Below are 26,047 nucleotides of genomic sequence, written 5' to 3' on the forward strand. Positions count from 1 at the left end.
TTTCTGTTTATTAGTGCAGGAAAATAAACCCAGGCATTTGTCAAAAACAAGGTTTAAAGGGGGAGAATGGCTTTTTGATTAATTCCCAGCTCACTTCCCTATTGCTCCAGCATCCCTGGGGAATCCAGCCTGTAAAACCTCCATTGGTTAGTGTGTAATTATGCTACATCCACGTTTCCTTTGGAAATGCTTAATGACTCTTGCTTCGTGTTCCTTGCAGGTGAAAGCCCAGCCTCTGCGGTTCTTAATGCCTCAGCAGGATTATTTTCACTAAAGATGGAAACACTGGAGTCTGAATTGACCTGTCCAATCTGCCTAGAGTTGTTTGAAGACCCCCTTCTGCTCCCTTGCGCTCACAGCCTCTGCTTCAGCTGTGCCCATCGCATCTTGGTCTCGAGCTGCAGCTCTGGTGAATCCGTTGAACCCATTACTGCTTTCCAGTGTCCTACGTGCAGGTATGTTATCTCACTGAACCACCGGGGCCTGGATGGCCTCAAGAGGAATGTGACTCTGCAGAACATTATTGATCGCTTCCAGAAGGCTTCCGTCAGTGGACCCAATTCCCCAAGTGAGAGCCGCCGGGAGAGGACTTACAGGCCCAGCAGCGCCATGTCTAGTGAGCGAATTGCTTGCCAGTTTTGTGAGCAGGACCCGCCAAGGGATGCAGTGAAAACATGCATCACCTGTGAGGTCTCCTACTGTGACCGTTGCCTGCGGGCCACGCACCCCAATAAGAAACCTTTCACCAGCCACCGCCTGGTGGAACCAGTGCCGGACACACATCTTCGAGGGATCACCTGCCTGGACCATGAGAATGAGAAAGTGAACATGTACTGTGTATCTGATGACCAATTGATCTGTGCCTTATGCAAACTGGTGGGGCGTCACCGAGACCATCAGGTCGCGTCCCTGAATGATCGGTTTGAGAAGCTCAAGGTAAGGGATCTGGGAGATAGCCCTTACACGACTTTGTCTCTTTATACCCAGTTATACAGTTAGCAAGTTCCCTAATAAACCAGGTCACTTTTTCTATATGACAAGTGAATTAACTCCAAACTCTTCTCGTGACAAATAGCCTCCTCGCCTGCAGGCTCTCACTGGAACCTGTTTCATCTGTTGCACAAACCTGCTTGCGTTCATTCACCTCTGGCCAGTTCTGGGGGAATTAGCCTATGGCTCATACTAATAGTATGGCCAGAGAAACAGCAGCCTCTCTCCTCTGACAGTGATATATTGTACCCTATATATCTTTGCCATGATCTTTCTACCTCTTCTTTTAAGTATGTGAGTACCCGTGTAGGTGTATTACAATTAGCATATGTGCTGATTTGCATATATATGCGTATAGCTATGGGAAGGTTGGGTGTGTCTCCGGTATGTGTGGGTGGAGGTGTCTGAGTGTATCTGTGTAGGTGAGAGGTTTTTGTGGAGGACAGTAGTGTATGTGTTTGCACACTCAGTACACTAAATAAGCAAAGTTTTGGTACTGGCCACTACCATTTGCCACCAAGCCCTTAAGAGGGGGCTAATTCTAAACCTGCCTTAAAAAACAGAGCAAAACAAAACAAACAGCCAAAAAAGGGACTTCGGTGTACCACGAAGTTAGGAGCGATAATCAAATACCTGAACTAAAAATTTAAACTGAAGGCAATAAATATTTAATCCAGTATCATATTTTGTGCCAGTGTTCGTTTTGAAGTGCTTGTTTGCAGTCTCTGCCTGGGAAGTTCCTGTTCGGTGGCCAGAGTTTTCTGAAGTTGTTGTGCCAGCATAGTATCGATATGCAAGTCTAAGTGCCTATTTTTTTAAAGCACTACTACCTCACGTTGATGTTAACAAATGTCAGATCCAGCAAAATTGTTTTAGTCCCACTGCCTGTCTGCGATGTGGCTTGATTTCTCTTAAGAAGCTACTTAACAGAAATTCCAGAAAAATAAAATGTTTAACTGAATAATAAGATTACCACTCCAAAATCAGGCCTAGATATATAAGCCAAGCTGGAAGGAAGACCCAGATGGGATGGAAGGAAGGCAATAAAAGAGTGGAGATCTTCCTCTTGCCATGCTATGGAAAAGTCATTGTAACATATGTAAAAATTATGATGTTGGTGAGGGCAGTAATACTCAGAATAGGATACATTTTCCCTTCTGTAATTTATTGAAAACAATATTGAGAGTCACATTGACAATGGTTTGTGCTGTTTTTGATTTTTTATTTACATTTAATATTTATAAATTTGTACAAATTTTAATGTTTGTTGATTTCACTAAGGGTGATATTCTCATTCATATCAAGACTGCAGAGCAACAATCTCAGTGGCTGCAATTCTTTTTTTTTCCCATTTTTTATTTTTATTTATTTATTTCTTTAACATCTTTGTTGGAGTATAATTGCTGTACAATGGTGTGTTAGTTTCTGCTGTATAACAAAGTGAATCAGCTATACATACACATATATCCCCATATCTCATCCCTCTTGCGTCTCCCTCCCACCCTCCCTATCCCACCCCTCTAGGTGGTCACAAAGCACCGAGCTGGTCTCCCTGTGCTATGCGGCTGCTTCCCACTAGCTATCTATTTTACATTTGGTAGTGTATATATGTCCACGCCACTCTCTCACTTCATCCCAGCTTACCCTTCCCCCTCCCGTGTCCTCAAGTCCATTCTCTATGTCTGCATCTTGATTCCTGTCCTGCCCCTAGGTTCTTCATAACCATTTTTTTTTAGATTCCATATATATGTGTTAGCATACAGTACTTATTTTTCTCTTTCTGACTTACTTCACTCTGTATGGCAGACTCTAGGTCCATCCATCTCACTACAAACAACTCAGTTTCGTCTCTTTTTATGGCTGAGTAATATTCCACTGTATATATGTGCCACATCTTCTTTATGCATTCATCTGTCAATGGACACTTAGGTTGCTTCCATGTCCTGGCTGTTGTAACTAGAGCTGCAATGAACATTGTGGTACATGACTCTTTTTGAATTATGGTTTTCTCACAGTATATGCCCAGTAGTGGGATTGCTGGGTCATATGATAGTTCTATTTTTAGATTTTAAGGAACCTCCATACTGTTCTCCATAGTTGCTGTATCAATTTACATTCCTACCAACAGTGCAAGAGGGTTCCCTTTTCTCCACAACCTCTCCAGCATTTGTTTGTAGATTTTTTGATGATGGCCATTCTGACTGGTGTGAGGTGATACCTCGTTGTAGCTTTGATTTGCATTTCTCTAACGGTTAGTGATGTTGAGCATTCTTTCATGTGTTTGTTGGCAATCTGTATATCTTCTTTGGAGAAATGTCTACTTAGGTCTCTGCCCATTTTTGGATTGGGTGGTTTCTTTTTTTTATATTGAGCTGCATGAGCTGCTTATGTATTTTGGAGATTAATCCTTTGTCAGTTGCTTCATCTGCAAATATTTTCTCCCATTCTGAGGGTTGTCTTTTGGTCTTGTTTATGGTTGCCTTTGCTGTGCAAAAGCTTTGAAGTTTCATTAGGTCCCATTTGTTTGTTTTTGTTTTTATTTCCATTTCTCTAGGAGGTGGGTCAAAAAGGACCTTGCTGTGATTTATGTCATGGAGTTCTCTTCCTATGTTTTCCTCTAAGAGTTTTATAGTGTCCGGCCTTACATTTAGGTCTTTAATCCATTTGGAGTTTATTTTTGTGTATGGTGTTAGGGAGTGTTCTAAGCTCATATTTTTAAATGTACCTGTCCAGTTTTCCCAGCACCACTTATTGAAGAGCCTGTCTTTCCTCCATTGTATATCCTTGCCTCCTTTGTCATAGATTAGTTGACCCTAGGTGTGTGGGTTTATCTCTGGGCTTTCTATCCTGTTCCATTGATTTATATTTCTGTTTTTGTGCCAGTACCATACTGTCTTCATTACTGTAGCTTTGTAGTGTAGTCTGAAATCCAGGAGCCTGATTCCTCCAGATCCATTTTTCTTTCTCAAGATCGCTTTGGCTATTCAGGGTCTTTTGTGTATCCATACAAATTGTGAAATTTTTTGTTCTAGTTCTGTGAAAAATGCCATTGGTAGTTTGATAGGGATTGCATTGAATCCGTAGATTGCTTTGGGTAGTAGAGTCATTTTCACAATGTTGATTCTTCCAATCCAAGAACATGGCATATCTCTCCATCTGTTTGTGTCATCTTTGATTTCTTACATCAGTGTCTTATAGTTTTCTGAGTACAGGTCTTTTACCTCCTTAGGTAGGTTTATTCCTAGGTATTTTATTCTTTTTGTTGCAATCGTAAAATGGGAGTGTTTCCTTAATTTCTCTTTCAGATTTTTCACCATTAGTGTATAGGAATGCCAGAGATTTCTGTGCATTAATTTTGTATCCTGCTACTTTACCAAATTCATTGATTAGCTCTAGTAGTTTTCTGGTAGAGTCTTTAGGATTCTCTATGTATAGTATCATGTCCTCTAGTGGCTGCAATTCTTAGACTCCTAAGATGGTAGGCCTTGGACTTGGTCTAGTTGAAGCCCTACGCCTTAAAGTGGTATAAATGGAGGCTTTGAGAGGTTAAGCAATTTGGTCAAAGTCCCAGAACTGGAACTGGAACTCAGCTTCTAGAGCTGAGTTGCTTTCTATTGCAGCCTGCTGTCACTTTGTTATGGACCTAAATTTTCCCTATGAAATGTGATTTGAAACTTACTTTTATGCTCCAGCAACTGCACATTTCATGGGTCACAGATAAACGGTTAACAGCGTCAAGGAAAAGACATAGTATAAACTTAGAGTTTTTTAATGGCAAGAGTTGGGGGCGGGGTGCAGGAAGAGTGGGGGACATGGAGAGGTAGAACAATCTCTTGCCAAATATTTGCAGGTGTTGGAACTATAATAAGGCATTGGCCTTGAGAAATATTCCAAACAGAAAAATCTGTATCCATATGTACTGTTGAGATAACAAAAGACTGGATAGAATAAGCCTGTATCTACAGAGCACCAGCTTTTTGAAAACATCCGAAAACATGAAAACATTGGATGATTGATTAGATATTTGGCATCGTGCAGCTATAGTCCTTGTCTCCAGGGATAGATGGAACACAAAAGTATTTTACCAAAAGATCCTTTACTCTGTAACTAATCAGTAATTTTTGGAGAAAGAGAGGCCAAGTTTTGAATCGTTCCCCTTTAAGTTTTTAGGAAATGTGCAGAAAATTCAGATTATAAATTAAGTGGAAACTTCTTTGCTCATTTTTGGACGGAGAGTGGAAACATATGAATCATTCCCAACCGTGTGGTTTGTTATGTTGTCTGGAACATCTTGGGCTTTGAGGGGGGAGAGGGAGGTGCTGCTTGTGTGAGAGGGGGATGGAGTGGGGGTAGGAGCCACTTTGGTTTGGTGCCAAGTATAAAAGGATATTAGTTCTCCGCATTAAGCAGAGAGGAAGTCTGACTTTTAGTGTCACATATCCTCACTTCTTTGAATTAATTTTAATTTAGGAAAGCATTTAGGATTATCCCCTTAATCTGCTTGATTCTTCCCCAAGGAGAAAGGAGAAAGCCAGCTGTCAGAAGCTATAGGGGAGATGGCCTTGAGTATACTCCCCTGGCCCTGAGAGGAGCACGGGAGTCCTACAGGAGTAGGGAAAGGGGTTTGACTTTATGGCCAGTGACTGATACAGTGTTTGTTTGTACTTTTAGTTCTGGAGATTCATTGTTGGCGTTTATAACTACACTTTTTTTTTTTTACTAATCCCTGATTAGGATTAGTGGTCTCTAATATTTATTTGTTCAGTAAAGAATAAACAGATCATTACATTATAGATGAAAGGTCAGAATAACCAGAAGCCAGCCTGTCATCTTAACATGTACTCAAAATGGACTAGAGGGTTTGGGATACTCAGTATAGTTTATTATCCTTAGTTAATAGTCCAGTTTACCTAAATATCCTTCAGAAGGCTATCAGTGGTTCTTCAATTGAAAGAATAATTGTGCTTTTGACAGTTATTACAGTTGTAAGGCCTATCAGAGTAACTATTTTCTCTCTCACTTTTCATTTACTACTCCCAATATATATCTTAGTTCATGATCTGTGTTGTGTTTCTAGTGCTTCACATTTTAGAGTTTTCATTGTCACATGACTTCCTCCCCTTAGAAAAGACTGATATTATTGTATTAATAAATGTGGCTTTATAAAAGAAGTCAAATTTGGGTGACTCTCTATTGGTGACAGATCTCAACTCAATATTCCAAGTTCTGTACAACTTGGTTCTCATACTTGCCCAGCTGTCTTTTCTTCCTGCCACTCTCAAACATGTTACCTTCACCTGTCCAGTCTAACCTAACTGTCTGCTAAACATACTACTCCCTTTCCTGACTCTTAACTTTCACTCATACTGTTCTCTTGGCCTGCTTAGGAATCCTACCTATTCTTTAGTGCTCAATTAAAATCCCACAAGGCCGCTCCAACATACCCCAGTTTTACCATAAATTCTTTGGGGGCCAGGCACAGTGTCTTTTATTTCTCCAATGTCTTCCTTAGTGTCTAGCACACATAGTATATGCTCAAGAAATCCAAGTGAATTAAATCTTTGTAATGGATTTGCAGTAAGTATACCAGCATCTATAGCTTGTTTCCATAATCATAAGATATAACGCTGTCTTACCATTATGAATACCTTAGAAGTCTGGGGAGAAAAATCTCCTGTGAACTACTGATAATGTTCAAAACCACAGTGTTAGCAAAAGTATGACATGTCCTTAATTTTACGTGCCTATCCATTTTGATTGCTGGATTTTCCAACTGCCTAACCCCATGGTGACATCTGTATAAATCAGATGTGATTATTGTAATTCTCTTTGAGAGTGATGGCTTCACATTTCCATGCCCACAGCCTGCCAAAAATATAGCTGATGAAAACCAGGGGGAATAGAGGAATTTCCTGAAAGGAATAAACAAGTACATTTTCTTTATCTCATTACATTTCCACAAATTCATTACTACAAATAATTCTTTTTTTTTAAGATATTGGAAATGTCTGTTTCTTTTTTTTAAAATATTTCTTTCTTTCTTTCTTTCTTTCTTTCTTTGGCTGCATTGGATCTTAGTTGCGACACGTGGGATCTCACTGCGGCATGCAGGATCTTTCATTGCTGCGTGCCGGCTCTTCCTTGTGGTGCGTGGGCTCTTCATTGTGGTGTGTAGGCTTCTCTAGTTGTGGCGCGCAGGCTCTAGAGCACATGGGCTCAGTAGTTGTGTCTCGGGCTTGGTTGCCCCGCGACATGTGGGATCTTAGTTCCCCAACCAGGGATTGAACCCATGTCCCCTGCATTGGCAGGCGGATTCTTAATCCCTGGACCACCAGGGAAGTCCTACAAATAATTCTTAAATGTAGTTACATTTACCTATCAGGGGTCTTGTTGTTATAAAATATTACCTGGTATTAGAGTAAGCTTTTTGTTATGGGAAAATAAAATACACACACCACACACACAAAGAGAGACTGAGACAGAGAGAGCCAAAGATTGCCAAAGAGAAGGGAGATATGAGACTTGGAGAATATTCAAAGGAAAACCACAACGAGAGTCAACAGGTTGGAAAATATGATATTCTAGAATCTTATCATAGTTGGTCACTTGTCCTTCTTCCTACTCAGTCACTCTATCATCTACCCACCCATTCTCACTCGGCCACCACCCTTCTCCCAGTTGTTTGTCTACTCACCCACTCCTGTCTGCCAAAACAGATACCCTCTCAACTTATCTACCAATGGACATTTGACTGTTTCTGAACCAGTATGAATATGAGTATAAGGGAAGGAGAAATATCTTTATGAGAGACTGGGTTGGGAGGGCATATTTGCATACATCTGTATGTGCCATTATATACGAGTGTGTGTATTTCTGCATGGGTGAGTGGCTGAGAATTTAATCTGTGTGCGTCTATGTGTATCTATAAATGTGTGTCACTGTGTGTGAGGAGGAGTGCCTGTGTTAGTCTTCTGTGGGCTTATCTGTGGGTAACTTGGGTGTGAGGGGGCCATGAGTGTAGGGCAGGTTTTCTGTGGTCACCCTAGGGAGAGTTAGGACTTCAGGAGAACCTGTCCTGAGACTAGGGATCTCCCTAATAAATGAGCCTCATGGTGAGACAAATCTTCAGTGGAGGCCAGGGTGGGTTACCGTAGCTGAGGGAACAGAAGAAGTTGTTTCTCACTTTCACTCACTTAGGTACTGAATCACAGTAGCTAAATATTATAAGAGCAAAGCATTTGTGTCTAGATTTGGACTCTCTAAGGTATGGTGGTGGACACGTGTGCATGGGGTGGGTGTAATATCTGTCATGGGGTCTTTTCAGCAAAACCAGCCTTCAGCTCAACAATAGTAAAATCATTCTTGCTTGTAGATCTTGCTTCTCTGTGGTCTCTTAATTGTCCAAGACTTGCTCCCCATTACTTATAATATGTATAAATCTGTACATGTTTTGTATGTGTGTGAGAGGGTAAAAAATGCATATTATTCCATTTCTACTCGAACTGTGTGCTAAGACTCATTTGAACCCCCCTTTCCCCCCTCCAATAATTATATTGATTCTCTGGCTCTACTCTCACATGGTATTAACAGGACTCTGTGTTGGAAGATGTTTTCTATTGTTTCTTAGGTTTGAGAGCAAGTTTAGCTAGTGGATACTCCAACTACCTGTGTTCTTATCTTTCTGTTTTTCTTTTATTTCTTTTGTCCCAAGTCTCCTCCTCATCAACATCTGAAAGAGCTAACAATCATCAGTCTGAGAACAGCTTACAAAACATTGACTCAGAGATTGTTCTTGGGTGGATGAAAATCCTGTCTGTTATTATTGGGCAAGAGAACGTGTTACAGAAATATAATATAGGTGAAGAAAGATTAAGGAAACAAGAATTATTGAACCCAAAGAAGTGAGGTTTAAAGGGGAAAATGTGATAATGACACTCAAGTTCATAAAGGGTTGATATAATGAGGTACTCTCTTGTTCTTTATCTCCCCTGAAGATGGACCAGACAGGAAGTTAAACTGTAGCCCCAGGGTGTTAGGCCAGGGGCCCATTCATTCATTTAAAAAACAATTAATGAACCTGCACTTTGTTTATTAAACACTTAAATTGTTCAAGTCATTGTAGTAGGAGCTGGGGACACAGGAACTAAGGCACAGTGCCCGCCTTACTGAGCTCAAAGCTCAGTAAGGGAGATAGGTAAGAACATCTTCGAATTCAGTATAGTAAGTGCCATGGCAGAGGTTTGCACAGGGTTCTCTGAAGCACAGAAGAAGGGTCTGTGAAAGGAAGTCATTGGGCTCAAAAGCAGGGAATCATAAATGAATTCATTGGAGAAGAGGGCCAACTGGAGAGAGACTGTGAAGAAAGAATTAACAGGACTTGGAGAACGACTGTAGTGGTTATAGATGATGGAGAGAAAGAATTAAAAAATGATTTTTGAGGATGAGATGTCTTGAAGAATGGTGGTATCGGTTACAGAAATAGAGAAATTAAGAAGGGACTAGCAGTTTTCGGCGATGACTTCAGACTTGAGTCTGAAGGTGCCAAGCACTAGAAAAGGGGTTGCGGTTCCAGTGATAAAGACAGCACATCCCAACCCTGGGGGAGGTGCAGAGGCAGACGAATGAGGACACAGTTACAAGACAGTGTGGTGAGTCCTGTGGCAGTGGAGGCACGGGGCGTGTGTGTGTGTGTGTGTGTGAGAGAGAGCTCATAGGAGGGGCATCAGAAGAGACTTTGGGTGGCGTTAGAGACTTTAGGTGTCCCTCCTAGTTGGGGGACAGGGATGGGGTCAGGGACAGGGAGTGTTCTAGTCCAGAGAAAATAGTCTGTTCAAATATCTGGTGGAGATAGAGCATGGGGCACTCTCAGAACTGAAAGGGCAAGTGTTCCGGAAGGGGTTGAAATTCAGGCCTTTGTGGTGGCCGAAGGATCAGGGCCAGAGACATAGGTTTGAGGGTCTTTAGCGTGGAGGTAGAGCCAGGCAGTAGGGAGCTGAATGAAGGCTGAGGGGTGAGCCTTGCAGCACATTCCTGGTCTAGACGGTAGACAGAGAGGAAGGGCAAGTGAAGGAGAAAGGGGAGGATGTGTATGAGAGGCAGGAACCGAAGAGGAATCGTGCAAGTGGAATACGATATGGAGGCCTCCGGGAAAGTAGAGTGGTTTCAGCTCAATATTATCAAAATGAACACTGGATTTAGGTTTTTAGTATAGGTTTTCTTTTCAAAGGTCCAAATAATAATTTATACATTTAAGCTAGAGATTTAACCATGCTATGCAACTGAACAGAGGGAAAAGAAAAGAATGTGGGATTGTTTGTGTAACATTTCTGATAAGGGGACTGGGAGAGGGTGTGTCTTTGCTGGATGATTTCAGAACCTTCTGAGAAGAGGAGGGCTGGCCACCTGTTTCACCTGGCTTGAAGACCAGTCTGGTGATCCCCAGCAAACCTGAGGTAGAGTAGACCTCATACCTCCAGTATGTCACCTGCATCTCATTCTGGGACATAGCCCGTGTCTATACAACAGCGAATAAATGTTTGGGGAAAGAATAAACTCAGGCATAAGGGTGTGGGCTTCAGTTTGTGGACCAGATGGTGTGTTCTGCTGTTGAAAGGCCATATGTAATTGATACATAAAGTGACAGACTGAAGCAAAAGCAAAGTAAGTATTTTAAGACAAGCAGTTAAAAAAAGAAGGCAGAATGTGACCCCAAAAGTGTGCTAAGATTTTGGCTGCTGGCTTTTGGAAGAGCTGGGAACATCAGTGAATAGACAAGATGTCAAAAAAGAGCTTATTAAAGAATAGTAACGGGGTCACTGGCTCCGAGTATTTTTAAAGATGAAGTTGTCTTCTGTCAATTGGGGAGGCTCGGGTTTGGGGTGGGTTGGCCCTTCTTCCCTTCACTTCTTTTCGAAACCTTCAAGGTTCAATTCCCACATCAAAACAGTTGGGATCTTGTCTAGTTTTAGATAATGTTCGCCTTGTACCTTGTCGAAAGTAAGAGAGAATATAGGCATTCAATGGCAATAAAACATGTTTCAATAGAACAAACAGAAAGGCTCTGACCCCTTTTTAGGCTTCAAGACTCGCTGTGTCAGGTAGGTGTATGTAAGTGTGCTCATACATGTGTGAATGCATGTGCCTTCCTGGAGCGTGACATATGAAGAACACAGTCAAGTGTGTGCCATAAGGGGACTCTCTGGCTTCAGTGAAGAGCTGGTGTTTGGACATGTAGCTAGTTTTCTTCAGGGAGCCAATGAGAAAGTTATCTGAAATAACCTGTGTCTAAAGAAGTGGAAAAAAAACCCCCAGCAATTATTTGAGAGTGTTAGTGAAGCCATTTCTTTTTATGGGAAGCTGTCTGGAAGAAAAATAGCCTGTGCCTAGCTTTCTCAGAAATAGCAAAACATTTTCCTCTTTGGGGAGGGTATAACAGAACACAAACAGGCCAAGTCTATATGACACAAATGAAGTGGAACTTGGATAAAAATGGAATCAGTGTAGACTGCCAATTTAGCTAACTTGGGCCTTTTAAAATCTCAATTATGCAAATCAGCCAAATCTTCCCCTCACTTTGTGCTGTTTAGACACATGTACAGTTTTGTGAGAGCTCTAACAATGTAGCCACCTGGAGGTGTGGAGGGTCTCACAGTTTCATAGCTGAAATGGCTTCTCTAACCTTCACACAGGGAAGCACAGGAGGCCCCAGAGCTAACCTCCTGCAGCAGGAAATGGGAGCTTCATCCTGCTCTCCCTGCCAACCTCCTGTCCAGTTTCCTCCCGGCAGATATCTCCATTCCAATCTCCCCTGCCACTTGGGCTCTCTCGTTGTCACAGTTCAAGTGTTCTGAGAAAGCTGCACTAACTAGGCTTGGGCAGAAGGAGCCTGGCTCAGTCACTAAGTGGACTGCATGAGAAAAGAACACAGCAAACCGGTTCTTCACAACCAAGCAACCACCACAACAACACAACCAAGAGACGTGTTTAGTTTTACATAAAATTTTGCACACACACACACACCCTTTTTGTTTACTTAGTCTGCGTATAGACATGATAATTACTTGGCCAAATCAATGAAATTCATACCTAGAGTGGCCCAGAATTTCTAGTTTGAAATGATTCGTCAGGGCTAAGCATGATAAGGAAGGGTGAGGAAATCAACTGCATAATTGCTTCAATTCTCTGCTTCCCTTTGCATATGTTGATTATTGAGAATCAATTCCAGCTTGAGAGGAGGCTTTAATTCCTGGTAAATGAATAGGAAGTGAGTAAGTAAATGTTCGGTGTTTCCCTCAAATTATGTCTCGTAATGTAAGAAAACAGTGGCAAAAAGCCATCAACAGATGGTGTTTTCATTAGCCAAAGATTTATTTTTCAAAGCCTTTTCATATTAATGAAGTAAAGATGAAATTAGAGTCATCTTGTCAGTTCTAGTTCTGGATTGCTAAAATGTGCTGGCATTCTGCAAATTGCTAGGGGGCCAGAGCAAAATAACCATTTGCCATAATGTTGTGATGGAGACCCAAGGTCCTTAGTCTAACCAGACCCCAAATTATGTGTTCAGCCCTAATTTTTGTTTTCAGTGGCTTTACAGAAGCTGTGAGTCTCAGTTGTGGGCCACAAATGAGGAACACACAGCAGGGATCTTAGTCCTGCTCTGCATTATGAATTATTTATAAGATATCAGTTTCATGACAAGTGTTGCAACAGGTTGCATACACTTGTTAGAAAACATTCTCCCCTTGGAATCCCATGTTTGAAAGAAAACACATTACAGTTGAAACACAGATTTCTTACACTGTATCTGCTCTGAGTTCCTCAATCTACATTGTATTTACCTAATATGTCCATAAACTCATTTGTGAGACATGGAATTTCCACTGATCTAGGAATCTGGACCACTCTGCGGGAGGAAATCACAAACTGATTGGGCCCGTTACACATGCCCACTCTCTAACTTGAGCTGGACCTTTTCATCAAACTACAGCTCCATCATATTCACCTTACGTTCGAATTTTTGAAGAGGAGTCCAGACTTGTAGCCTCCACATCGTCACTATTGACATACTCACTAACCCTGTACAGTTTGGCATTTGCTTCCAAAACTCTACTGAAACTCCTTTTCCAAAGGTCACCAGTGACCTCTAATTACCAAATCCAGCTGCCTTTACTCAGGCCTCGTATTTCTTGCGCTCTCTGCATATCTGAGAGTGACAAATCCTTTCTTGAAACGTGTTTCTCTCGATTATCCTCTTAGCTTGGCCTAGATCTGCATTACCAACTGCTTTGCATATTGCACTCTCCTCCTAACCAGTGCCCCTGCCCCCAGGCTCTCCTGTCTTAGTCTGCCCCACATAGGTTGATCTCATAAATGCAGCCCTGATTATGTCATAATCTTGCTCAATAAAACCTACAACCAAGATGACTCTACCCAGCAAGGATCTCATTCAGAGTTGATGGAGAAATTAAAACCTTTACAGACAAGCAAAAGCTGAGAGAGTTCAGCACCACCAAACCAGCTTTACAACAAATGCTAAAGGATCTTCTCTAGGCAAGAAACACAAGAGAAGGAAAAGACCTATAATAACAAACCCAAAACAGTGAAGAAAATGGGAATAGGAACATACATATCGATAATTACCTTAAATGTAAATGGATTAAATGCTCCCACCAAAAGACACAGACTGGCTGAATGGATACAAAAACAAGACCCATATATATGCTGTCTACAAGAGACCCACTTCAGACCTAGAGACACATACAGACTGAAAGTGAGGGGATGGAAAAAGATATTCCATGCAAATGGAAACCAAAAGAAAGCTGGAGTAGCAATTCTCGTATCAGACAAAGTAGACTTTAAAATAAAGACTATTAGAAGAGACAAAGAAGGACACTACATAATGATCAAGAGATCGATCCAAAAGCCTTTGGTAAACCCCTACTGCTTTCAAAAATAGGTACAGACTCCTCACCTAGACATTTAAGACCTTCATAACAGGGCCTCTGTCTCCATTTCCAGCCTGTGCCCCTCTATTTTCTTGTACCCTCTGTTCTAGTCAAACTCACCTCTGTTCCCTGGATGTGTCCTATGCTTTATTCCCTTTTACTTTTGCTCATGCTTCTCCCTGTGCCTGGAACGCCCTGCCTGCCTCCATCTCTGTCTATTAAAATCCTGCTTATCCTTCAAGACCCAGCATAATTTCACCTCCTCTTTATCGCTGAAGTCAAAGCACCTTGAATAGAGTAGGTGCTCAATACCTTTTGTATTAAGTAGAAATGAAATATCTTTTGTATTAAATCTCCGAACTGCCATTTCTTTTTTTCCCCCTGACATCTACTTAGCTTAGAACTCATGTCCAAATCAACAATTACGGCGCTTTGTTTTTCCTTTTACTCTCCCTTTTTCCTTGCTAAGGAGAAGACCACAGATTGAGATGGTGGTGGGGTTAAAGAAGGCCAGGGGAGACACTGTATCCAAGCCAAGAAAAATGGAATAAATGGTGAAAAAATCACTCCCATGGGCATAAAGCCAAAGAAACCAAGCGAGATCTGGCCAGAAGCAGAGATTAAGCTGATTCTCATAATCCAGATTGAGAACAAGTGAGATCAGACTGCCTGTCCTAGAAATACATATATCTGTGGGAATACTCCTCTGGGATGGATTCATGGGACAGCGCCAAGGGTACTAAGGAGCCACAGCTACCTAGCAGAGAAGAAAGGGGCCAACACGAGTCCTCTCCCCTTCTTCCCACTATCCCTTGCCCCCTCTCTCCCCCGCCCGCCCTGCCCAAAACATGCACTTTGAACAACTATGAACCATAGGAACCATGGAGACAGCAATGAAGCAATGAACACAACCAAGGGAAGGAATGCTGTGCTAGCAGAATAAGGACCAGGAAGTTGGGGTATTCCATTTGGAACAGACTTTGTGGGGATGTTGGGATGGTGAGTGAGAGAGGAGTGGATATTGGGGCAGGTCCTGGAAGAAGCAGCCGTCAGAGCTGAAGACTTGGAAATGAGGAGGAATAAAAAAAGCCCATTACCAATCTAGAGTGAATAACATTCTATTTTTTTCACATGAGGAATGTAAGAGAGTAGCTTGCTCAACTGAAAATATGCGAGGAGGTCTTAGTACCGTTTTAACTTATGTTATAATAAACAGATTTGCAAAGCGCTGCTAATGTTTCCCTAAAAGGATCTATGTCCCAGTAAACAACAGTAAACAATGGATGTCCTGTCTTGATACATACAGCTAGGCTTTGCATTTTGAAGTCTGGCATTTCTGTAGGCTATCGCTTAGTGCCAAAGGAGGGAAGCTGTGAGATACAATGCTAGATTTTGATGAATTCCACACTGAAAATGCCATCTTTTTTTCTGAAGGAACCTACTGATAAATATAAAGTGTTATCAAACAAAGACAAAAAAATCATGGAATACTGGGGCAAAGCTGTATCTGAAGACTAGAGACCTGGATTCCAGTCCTAGCTTTGCTACATACTAGTTATATGACTGTGCAAAACACTTTAAGCCCACTCTGCAGCTCAGTTCTCTCATCTGTAAAATGCTGACATCTCCTACTTCATAGACTGTCATGATTATTAAATGATATGTATGAAATTGCCTAGCATAGTGTCTGGCAAGTAGTAATTGCTCAATAAATTATAGTTTTCTTAGTCAACTCATCTGTAAAAAAGAGAGAATAAAATCTGTTCTCCCTATATCACAGGATTACTATGAGGGCAAAATGAGATATTGACTATGAAATACTTTTTTTTTTTTTTTTGCGGTACGTGGGCCTCTCACTGTTGTGGCCTCTCCCGTTGCGGAGCACAGGCTCCGGACGCGCAGGCCCAGCGGCCATGGCTCACGGGCCCAGCCGCTTCGCGGCATGTGGGATCCTCCCGGACCGGGGCACGAACCCGTGTCCCCTGCATCAGCAGGCGGACTCTCAACCACTGCGCCACCAGGGAAGCCCCTATGAAGTACTTTTAAAAGTTAAAAAATATTATAGAAAACATAAAGTTGCTTTAATGTTATTAAATTCCTACATTCACAAAGTCATGAATGTCATCTTTTCCCCAATAATGACAGTCTGGAGCAAATGTACAGCGTTATTACTTGGCACCTAGAACAGTGCTTGGCCCATGTGCAACGAATCTTTGAAATATTTGTTTACTGACTGACTGATTTCCACGTGATACTGGGTCTCAAACTCACTGAACATTTCTTCTTTTTTCCCCTCTTCCCTGTTTCCCTCTGGCTTCATACTCTGTGATGGCAGCAAACTCTGGAGATGAACCTCACCAACCTGGTTAAGCGCAACAGTGAACTAGAAAATCAAATGGCCAAGCTAATACAGATCTGCCAGCAGGTTGAGGTATGTAACAGAAACATCTGTCATTCTTTCGAAGAACCTGGATCAGGCGATCCTTCTGGGGGGACTTGTTTTGTCAGAGTGTAGCTCGGACATTTGGAGTGAAGGGCTGAATAATAATTTTAAGAAGTCTCATTCCTTTAGGATGCTTGTTCCAAGAAAAGTGGCAGATAGCTATTGTTTAAAAAATAATAATAAGTGGTGGTGGTGGGTTGGAGAGACATCAGTCCCAGGGGCAATCCCTTCTCCTTTTCCAATAGCAGGTGGTGTGAGAATCCAACATGAAGTGTGTTTCTTTCTTCATCAGACTGAACATCCTAGCTCTTTAAAAAGATTGCTAGGGAGTAAGGGAAGTTGGGAACCCCAGGTCCTCAGGGTAGAGCGAGGTTTGTTCAGTGCAATATTGTTTCTATAAGAATATCATCAGAACTGCTTCTCCTCTTCCTAACCTCTCCTCCCTTCTTCCCCATGCACCTTACCTGGTCCTCACTCATCGCCTTTCCACTTATTCTTGTCATCAACAAATGGTATCTGTGTTAGAGTTATCTGTGAATTATCAAGTGTTGTACCATATGAGGTTATCTACATCAGATCTCAGAACAGAGCCTACAAGAGGAGTCGACCTCTTCATAAGTGGACATAATAAAACAAAGACGTTATTTCTCTCTTTTTTGCAAGAGTGTGAAACTTCAGCCATAGCATTTGGTTTTGTGTTGCTTTTGTTGAAGAGGTGATGGTAGGTAGGGCTTAAAGTGTAAACAGGGTCGGGTAAAATATTATACAGGACTCCTCATGGGCGGTGGTTGGATAAAAATGTTTCTGTTTATAAACCTGATAGTCTAGTTCTAATCTTACTTGTATGACAGAAAATGTAATGGTTCAAGTTTATTTTATTTTAAGCAATAAAATAATTTTATTAAGATCTCATCTCTTAATACCTCCTGGGGAGTCCTATTTAAGAGAATGTGGAGAGTCTTCTTATAAGGCAAATAATCTTCTTATATAAGTAATCACTCCTGATTGTTTGAATATCTTAAAGTATTGGGTTTCTTAAAGTAGATTGTTGTTGTATGATGAGCATACCATAGCAATTTAATCCCTGCTGGGCACTCCATTTGTGGAAGAGACTGGTGCTATAGGTAGAGTACACAGGATACCAGTTAAACTCAGGTGTGAGATCATGGAATGGGGTGGGGAGTTTAGGAAGAAGCATAAGGAATGGAAAGAAAGAATGCTGGAATGTAAGTTGGAAAGTTGGTTTCTGAACTTGACTCTGTCATTAACCGGTAGTATGAACTTGAGTAAGTCATCTAGCCTCTCAACTTCAGTGTCCTTACCTATAAAATGAGGGATTGAACTGAATACACGACCTTCAGTGTCACTTCCAGATTTCTCAAGTCGTGATTCTGTGAATGGTTGCTTTCTTTATTCTTTTCTTTTTCTCTTCGGTCTCATCCTTTCCAAGAGGGGAGAAGCAAAACAAGGCATTTTAGAGTGGTTTTCAGCTATTCAGATTCCCTTTATGTTCTACTCTATCAAAGCTTCTGATTATGCTGTTAGATTACAGTATAAGAAACCCACACTGGTGAAGAGACAAGGAAGTATTGTGAGCAGGAGACAAGATAAGAAATCCCTTGGTTTAGAATTTACATGATTGAGGGTGGGGCAACATCTCATGGTGAATAAAATGTGGTTAGAAATTGTAATCATCACTTCCTCATTCTCATCAAAAAGTTATTTAAGTAGAGAGCAAGTTGTAGTCAAATTAGCAAAGTAAGCAGTTTATTTTCATCGCTTATTCACTTTAGCACCTCTCTAACATCTTATCATCCCACCCCCCTGCACCGCCCCCGCCCAGGGAGTTTATCACTCTGGCCAGCCTCACCCAAACATAGCCCTGTTCCAACCTTTTCCAGCCCATCGCACCAATCAAACCTTTATGATTCAGGGCCCTACTCTTTTCAAGTGGCAAGGAGCTAGTCTCATAAAACAGTGCATCACTGTGTTAGTGGAGGAGGACTCATCCTGGTCCTCTAGGTTATAGGTGATGTTTTCACAGTGCCTTTCTGAAGTTAGTATTCCTACTTGAGCCTTCAGGAGATAACACTAGTGGTGCCAAATGTAAGCAAAGTAGGTGGGAAAAGTAGCCCCATGGCAACCAGCAAAGGAAGGGTTTAAGAGACTCCCTCAGGGATGCTTACTACTCCTCGGCCAATTGTCTGCTCTGGTACACAGAAGGTCACCTTTTATTAATACTTACTTATGCATAGCACTGTACCAGGTACAAAGAAAACAGCATAGACACAGTATTTACCCTTTGGGGGCTTACATGTTATACAAATCCACCCTGATGTGGATACACATGTGCAAGAAATACAGACAATGGAATTGAAATGTTAACTGAGAATTGGGAAAGAATCTTGAGATACTGCATTACATGTCAAGGGCGAGAGTGTATTTTGGGAGTTAACTCCATGGTCTTATTCAGTTTAGGATTCTGTCTTTGACAGGGGCCCTACAGGATGGTTTATGGAAGGCCATGGCTGTGCTCTATGACATCATCCCTTCTGAAAGGTTAGGGGTGTGCCCTAACTTCCCCATAATAATAGGGTGAACCCAGGGTACTTATTATGTTCGTTCAGCACAGAGCCTGTGTGTCCAGAAGGCTTCAAGACAAGCCCCGGGATTAGAAATGCAGTTAAAGAAGAGATTTGAGACTTCATAAACGCTTACAAATACTTCATAAAATGAAATAAATAGTAGGATACTTTCATGTAAGCCAGACATTAAGGGGTGGTTTGAATTTTTTTCATTTTATCTAATCCAGATTTGTCTATTGGGAATGACTATATTCACAGTGTAAACCAGGCATTTCACATCGGGCGGGGGTGGAGGATACCAGCTAAGGCACTTCTGAGAAAACTAGAATAGGCTATTTTCCTGCCAAACCTGTTCCCCTTCCTGATTGTCTGCAAATGTTTTTGTCACAGATTGACTTTTCATAAAAGAGCCATAAATACTGCCTCCCTCTCCTGGTTCTTTCTCCCTGTTCTCTATTCTCCTCAGAAAGTAAACAAAGCTGCAGTCTTCCTATTATTACAGAAACAGAGATTAGGATCACCACAGATTTGTTAGCTGAATTCTTTGGTAATGCAGCCTGTTAGAGTCACTGCCCAGCTTTCAGAATTCAGTGGATAGGCAGCTGGAAAATATTTTCTGTCGGGGCTGGAGAACATGGGAAGGAGGGAGAGGCAGGCCCAAGACTCCTTTAATCTGGTTAAGGAAGGGCATGCTCTGACCTTGCTACTCTGGCCACTTGATCTCTATATATAGTTCTTTGTCCGGTCTCATCAGGCATCCTTTGTTTACATTTCCAAAGGAAATCTCTGTTTAATGCATAGCCAAGGGAAAATGTATACCAACAGATGAATAGTTCCTCTTGGCTTCCAAGTCTGCATGGTTTTGTGAATAAATAAGCATTCCGGAAAATATTGAGGGGAAGAAAAATGGTTAAATACTTAGTAATCAGTCAGGCAACAACATTTCTTGAGCAAACGCCATGTACTCAGTGTGGTAGGTCATTTGGGGGTTACAAAAGAAACACATTTTTTTGATGACCTCCAGAAACTTTTATTAGTCTAGCTAGGGACAACCCAGTATCGAGAGAGAAAGAGGAGTATTTATAACACAGCGTGCAGTACAGGGAGCACAGATGAATGTAGTATAGCCCTTCTGTGTTTACTTTTTTAGTCTTCTTGTTAACTTTTAGGGCATGGAGCACATTAAAGCATTTTCCTGGCTATTTCGTGTGCCATCTGTCTTCCTCCCCTCCAGAACTGCTGCAGGACAATGGGTTGGTCCATCCCAGAAGCTCCATGGGCAGATTGATTTCTTTCTGGCTCTTCTCAAGCCTTTTAAGGGGCTGGGTGGCATGGCTGTTTAGCATTAAGAGAAAGAAAAAAGAAAGGAGATGAGCTGGAAGAGAGGGAAAGGCTTCCCTTAGTTTGGGGAATTTCGGCTTTTCATCTTGCCACCAGGTCTTTGCTCCAGTAACTTTCAGAAGTCCTAGAGCTCAAACCGTAGGTGGCTTGGAATTCTCCCCTTTCTGCTCATGTTGCTCATTGAAATGGTATTTGGTTTGGGAAGAGCAAGATTCAATGTCTGACTACTTCTCCAAGCATAAAAATAAGTGTCTTAATAGAAATTAGTTAAAAAAACACACCACTATGGATGACTTCAGCAGATGATCCTGAAATGTTTTAGAGTGGTCGGGCTAGAAGCAATAATAGAATCTAAATCATTAAAGCACAAATATGTTTGTTGGAGGGCTCTTCTGCAAGCACGGAGGACATGATAAAATGAAGGAGTGATTAGACTGAAGTAAATGTGATTAGGGAAAATTTAATGGATAAAATGCATTTTAGCCAAATGTTGCAGGAAGAAAAATAAATTCCTCCCTCTGCTGAGACAGAGAGCAGTGATATTAATGGAGGGGAAAATGAGCAAATTGTATGGGCAAAGTGGTACACTATGCACTAGGTATACACTGGGTATATAGAGATAAATAGCAAATGGTCCCTGACCTCAAGGAACTTGCTTAACAGGTAAAATGTCAAATATAATGTGAAGTGATGATTATTGTAATGAAGGTAAGTGCAAGATGACAAGCTAGCATAGAGAAAGAAACAACTAAGTCTGCCTGAGGGACTTAGGAAGGACTGCAAAATGGAAATAAAAATCAAATTGTCTTGCAATAAGAGTAGAATTTTGCCCAAAAAATGAGAAAAGGGAGCAAAGGGAACACCATGTGGGAACATAGAAGGGTAAACAGCATAGAGGTGTTCAGGAAATCACCAGAAGTTTGGTTCAGCCAGAATGTGAGATGTGAGATCATTGCAAGAGGTGAGTGTGGAGAAGTAGCTAGTGCCTGGATAGTGAAGGGCCTTGTATGCCATGCACAGGTGTTTGGACTTTGTCCTGAAGACTCTAGGGACCCATGGAAGGATTTAAAGTAGGTGAATAACTGGATAAGATCTTCATTTTAGGATTGCTCTGGCTGTAGTATGGAGGATGGAGCAAGGATCAGGGGTCAAAACTGAAGGTAAAGAGACCAGTTCGGTGGCTTTTCCTGATCCATGCAGAGATGAAAGCCCAACCTAAGGCAATGGCAGTAGGGCTAGGGAGCGGGGGATAAATTCAAAACACATTTGTAGTAGGTAGAATCAATATGACTTGGTGATCAGTTAGATGCAGTGGGTAGAGAGATGAGAGAATAGTAGGGTGATCTATAGGTTTCTGGCTTGGGTAACTGAATGGACGTGTTTCCTTTAACTAGGTTAGGAAATAGATGGAGTTCTTTTTATTTTTTAAATTTTAACATTTTTTTGAATTTTGTTTTATTTTATTTTTTAATACAGCAGGTTCTTATTAGTTATCTATTTTATACATATTAGTGTACATAAGTCAATTGCAATCTTCCATTTCATCCCCACCCCACCCCACCGCTTCCCTCCCCCCTTGGTGTCCATGTTTGTTCTCTACATCTGTGTCTCTATTTCAGCCTTGCAAACTGGTTCATCTGTACCATTTTTCTAGATTCCACATATATGCATTAATATACGATATTTGTTTTTCTCTTTCTGACTTACTTCACTCTGTATGACAGTATCCAAGTGAATCCACGTCTCTCTACAAACGACCCAATTTCGTTCCTTTTTATGGCTGAGTAATATTCCATGGTATATACGTACCACATCTTCTTTATCCATTCATTTGTTGATGGGCATTTAGGTTGCTTCCATGTCCTGGTTATTGTAAATAGTGCTGCAGTGAATACTGGGGTGCATGTGTCTTTTTGAATTATGGTTTTCTCTGGGTATATGCCCAGGACTGGGATTGCTGGGTCATATGGTAGTTCTGTTTTTAGTTTCTTAAGGAACCTCCATACTGTTCTCCATAGTGGCTGTATCACTTTACATTCCCACCAACAGTGCAAGAGGGTTCCCTTTTCTCTACACCCTCTCCAGCATTTGTTGTTTGTAGATTTTCTGATGATGCCCATTCTAACCAGTGTGAGGTGATACCTCATTGTAGTTTTGATTTGTGTTTCTCTACTAATTAGTGATGTTGAGCAGCTTTTCATGTGCTTCTTGGCCATTTGTATGTCTTCTTTGGAGAAATGTCTATTTAGGTCTTCTGCCCATTTTTGGATTGGGTTGTTTGTTTCTTTAATATTGAGCTGCCTGAGCTCTTTATATATTTTGGAGACTAATCCTTTGTCCGTTGATTCGTTTGCAAATATTTTCTCCCATTCTGAGGGTTGTCTTTTCATCTTGTTTATGGTTTCCTTTGCTGTGCAAAAGCTTTGAAGTTTCATTAGGTCCCATTTGTTTATTTTTGTTTTTATTTCCATTACTCTAGGAGGTGGATCAAAAAAGATCTTGCTGTGATTTATGTCAAAGAGTGTTCTTCCTATGTTTTCCTCTAAGAGTTTTATAGTGTCCGGTCTTACATTTAGGTCTCTAATCCATTTTGAGTTTATTTTTGTGTATGGTGTTAGGGAGTGTTCTAATTTCATTCTTTTACATGTAGCTGTCCAGTTTTCCCAGCACCACTTATTGAAGAGCCTGTCTTTTCTCCATTGTATATCCATGCCTCCTTTGTCATAGATTAGTTGACCCTAGGTGTGTGGGTTTATCTCTGGGCTTTCTATCCTGTTCCATTGATCTGTATTTCTGGTTTTGTGCCAGTACAATATTGTCTTGATTACTCTAGCTTTGTAGTATAGTCTGAAGTCAGGGAGTCTGATTCCTGCAGCTCTGTTTTTCTTTCTCAAGATTGCTTTGGCCATTCGGGATCTTTTGTGTCTCCATACAAATGTTAAGGTTTTTTGTTCTAGTTCTGTAAAAAATGCCATTGGTAATTTGATCAGGATTGCACTGAATCTGTAGATTGCTTTGGGTAGTATAGTCATTTTCACAATGTTGATTCTTCCAATCCAAGAACATGGTATATCTCTCCATCTCTTGGACTCCTTTCATCAGTGTCTTATAGTTTTCTGAGTATAGGTGTTTTACCTCCTTAGGTAGGTTTATTCCTAGGTATTTTATTCTTTTTGTTGCAATGGTGAATGAGATTGTTTTCTTAATTTCTCTTTCTGATCTTTCGTTGTTAGTGTATAGGAACGCAAGAAATTTCTGTGCATTAATTTTGTATCATGCAACTTTACCAGATTCATTGATTAGCTCTTTTAGTTTTCTGGTGGCATCTTTAGGATTCTCTATGTATAGTATCATGTCATCTGCAAACAGTGACAGTTTTGCTTCTTCTTTTCTAATTTGTATACCTTTTATATCTTTTCCTTCTCTGGTTGCCATGGCTAGGACTTGCAAAACTATGGTGAATAATAGTGGTGAGAGTGGACATCCTTGTCTTGTTCCTGATCTTAGAGGAAATGCTTTCAGTTTTTCACCATTGAGAATGATGTTTGCTGTGGGTTTGTCATGTATGGCCTTTATTATGTCGTATATGGCATAGGTCCCCTCTATGCTCACTTTCTGGAGAGTTTTTTTTATCATAAATACATGTTGAATTTGGTCAAAAGGTTTTTCTGCATCTATTGAGATGATCATATAGTTTTTATTCTTCAGTTTGTTAATATGGTGTATCACATTGATTGATTTGTGTATATTGAAGAATCCTTGCATCCCTGGGATAAGTCCCACTTGATCATGGTGTATGATCCTTTTAATGTGTTGTTGGATTCTGTTTGCTAGTATTTTGTTGAGGATTTTTTTTTTTTCAGTACGTGGGCCTCTCACTGTTGTGGCCTCTCCCGTTGCGGAGCACAGGCTACGGACGCGCAGGCTCAGCGGCCATGGCTCACGGGCCCAGCCGCTCTGCGGCATGCGGGATCTTCCCGGACCGGGGCATGAACCCATGTCCCCTGCATCAGCAGGCGGACTCTCAACCACTGTGCCACCAGGGAAGCCCTTTGTTGAGGATTTTTGCATCTATATCTATCAGTGATATTGGTGTGTAATCTTCTTTTTTTGTAGTATCTTTGTCTGGTTTTGGTATCAGGGTGATGGTGGCCTCATAGAATGAGTTTGGGAGTGTTCCTTCCTCTGCAAATTTTTGGAAGAGTTTGAGAAGGATGGGTGTTAGCTCTTCTCTAAATGTTTGATAGAATTCACCTGTGAAGCCATCTGGTCCTTTACTTTTGTTGCTTTGAAGATTTTAAATCACAGTTTCAGTTTCATTACTTGTGATCAGTCTGTTCATAATTTCTATTTCTTCGTGGTACAGTCTTGAAAGGTTATACCTTCCTAAGAATTTGTCCATTTCTTCCAGGTTGTCCATTTTATTGACATAGAGTTGCTTGTAGTAGTCTCTTAAGGTGCTCTGTATTTCTGCGGTGTCTGTTGTAACTTCTCCTTTCTTATTTCCAATTTTATTGATTTGAGTCCTCTCCCTCTTTTTCTTGACGAGTCTGGCTAAAGGTTTGTCAGTTTTGTTTATCTTCTCAAAGAACCAGCTTTTAGTTTTATTGGTCTTTGATATTGTTTTCTTTGTTTCTATTTCATTTATTTCTGCTCTGATCTTTATGATTTCTTTCCTTCTACTAACTTTGGGTTTTGTTTGTTCTTTTCTCTAGTTCATTTAAGTGTGAGGTTAGATTGCTTATTTGAGATTTTTCTTGTTTCTTGAGGTAGGTTTGTATTGCTATAAACTTCTCTCTTAGAACTGCTTTTGCTGCATCCCAGAGGTTTTGGATTGTCATGTTTTCATTGTCATTTGTGTCCAGGCAGTTTTTGATTTCCTCTTCGATTTCTTCAGTGATCTGTTGATTATTCAGTAACATATTGTTTAGCCTCCATGTGTTTTGTGTTTTTTACGTTTTTTTCCCTGTAATTGATTTCTAATCTCATAGTGTTGTGGTCGGAAAAGATGCTTGATATGATTTCAGTTTTCTTAAATTTCCTGAGGCTTGATTTGTGACCCAAGATGTGATCTATCCTGGAGAATGTTCCGTGCACACTTGAGAAGAAAATGTAATCTGCTGTTTTCCGATGGAATGTCCTATAAATATCAATTAAATCTATTTGGTCTATTGTGTCATTTAAAGCTTGTGTTTTCTTATTAATTTTCTGTCTGGATGGTCTGTCCATTGGTGTATGTGAGCTGTTAAAGTCCCCCACTATTATTGTGTTACTGTCGATTTCCTCTTTTATAGATGTTAGCAGTTGCCTTATGTATTAAGGAGCTCTTACATTGGGTGCGTGTGTATTTATAATTGTTATTATCCTCTTCTTGGATTGATCCCTTGATAATTATGTAGTGTCCTTCCTTGTCTCTTATAACATTATTTATTTTAAATTCTATTTTATCTGATACAAGTATTGCTACTCTAGCTTTCTTTTGATTTCCATTTGCATGGAATATCTTTTTCCATCCCCTCACTTTCAGTCTTTGTGTGTCCTTAGGTCTGAATTGGGTCTTTTGTAGACAGCATATATATGGGTCTTGTTTCTGTATCCATTCAGCGAGCCTGTGTCTTTTGGCTGGAGCATTTAATCTATTCACATTTAAGGTAATTATCGATATGTAAGTTACTATTACCATTTTCTTAATTGTTTTGGGTTTGTTTTTGTAGGTCCTTTTCTTCTCTTGTGTTTTACACTTA

At 40.8% G+C, this 26,047-nt stretch overlaps 1 protein-coding gene across 3 annotated transcripts in view; it reads left to right on the forward strand.

Moving 5' to 3' along the window:
• The first annotated feature begins 225 nt into the window (after nucleotides 1-225).
• The window catches only part of MID2 (midline 2), a 91,496-nt gene continuing 65,674 nt past the window's right edge, over nucleotides 226-26,047 (forward strand). For 2 of the 3 annotated variants that reach the window (XM_065900371.1, XM_065900370.1), the window contains exons 1-2: nucleotides 226-936; nucleotides 16,270-16,365. In XM_065900371.1, the coding sequence (XP_065756443.1) occupies nucleotides 277-936; nucleotides 16,270-16,365 (756 nt within the window). In that variant the 5' untranslated portion in view covers nucleotides 226-276. The remainder of the gene's footprint in view (nucleotides 937-16,269; nucleotides 16,366-26,047) is intronic. The other variant, XM_065900369.1, reaches the window with a different exon arrangement.

This window comes from Phocoena phocoena, chromosome X (genome assembly GCF_963924675.1).
Source record: "Phocoena phocoena chromosome X, mPhoPho1.1, whole genome shotgun sequence".
Classification (NCBI taxonomy): domain Eukaryota; kingdom Metazoa; phylum Chordata; class Mammalia; order Artiodactyla; family Phocoenidae; genus Phocoena; species Phocoena phocoena.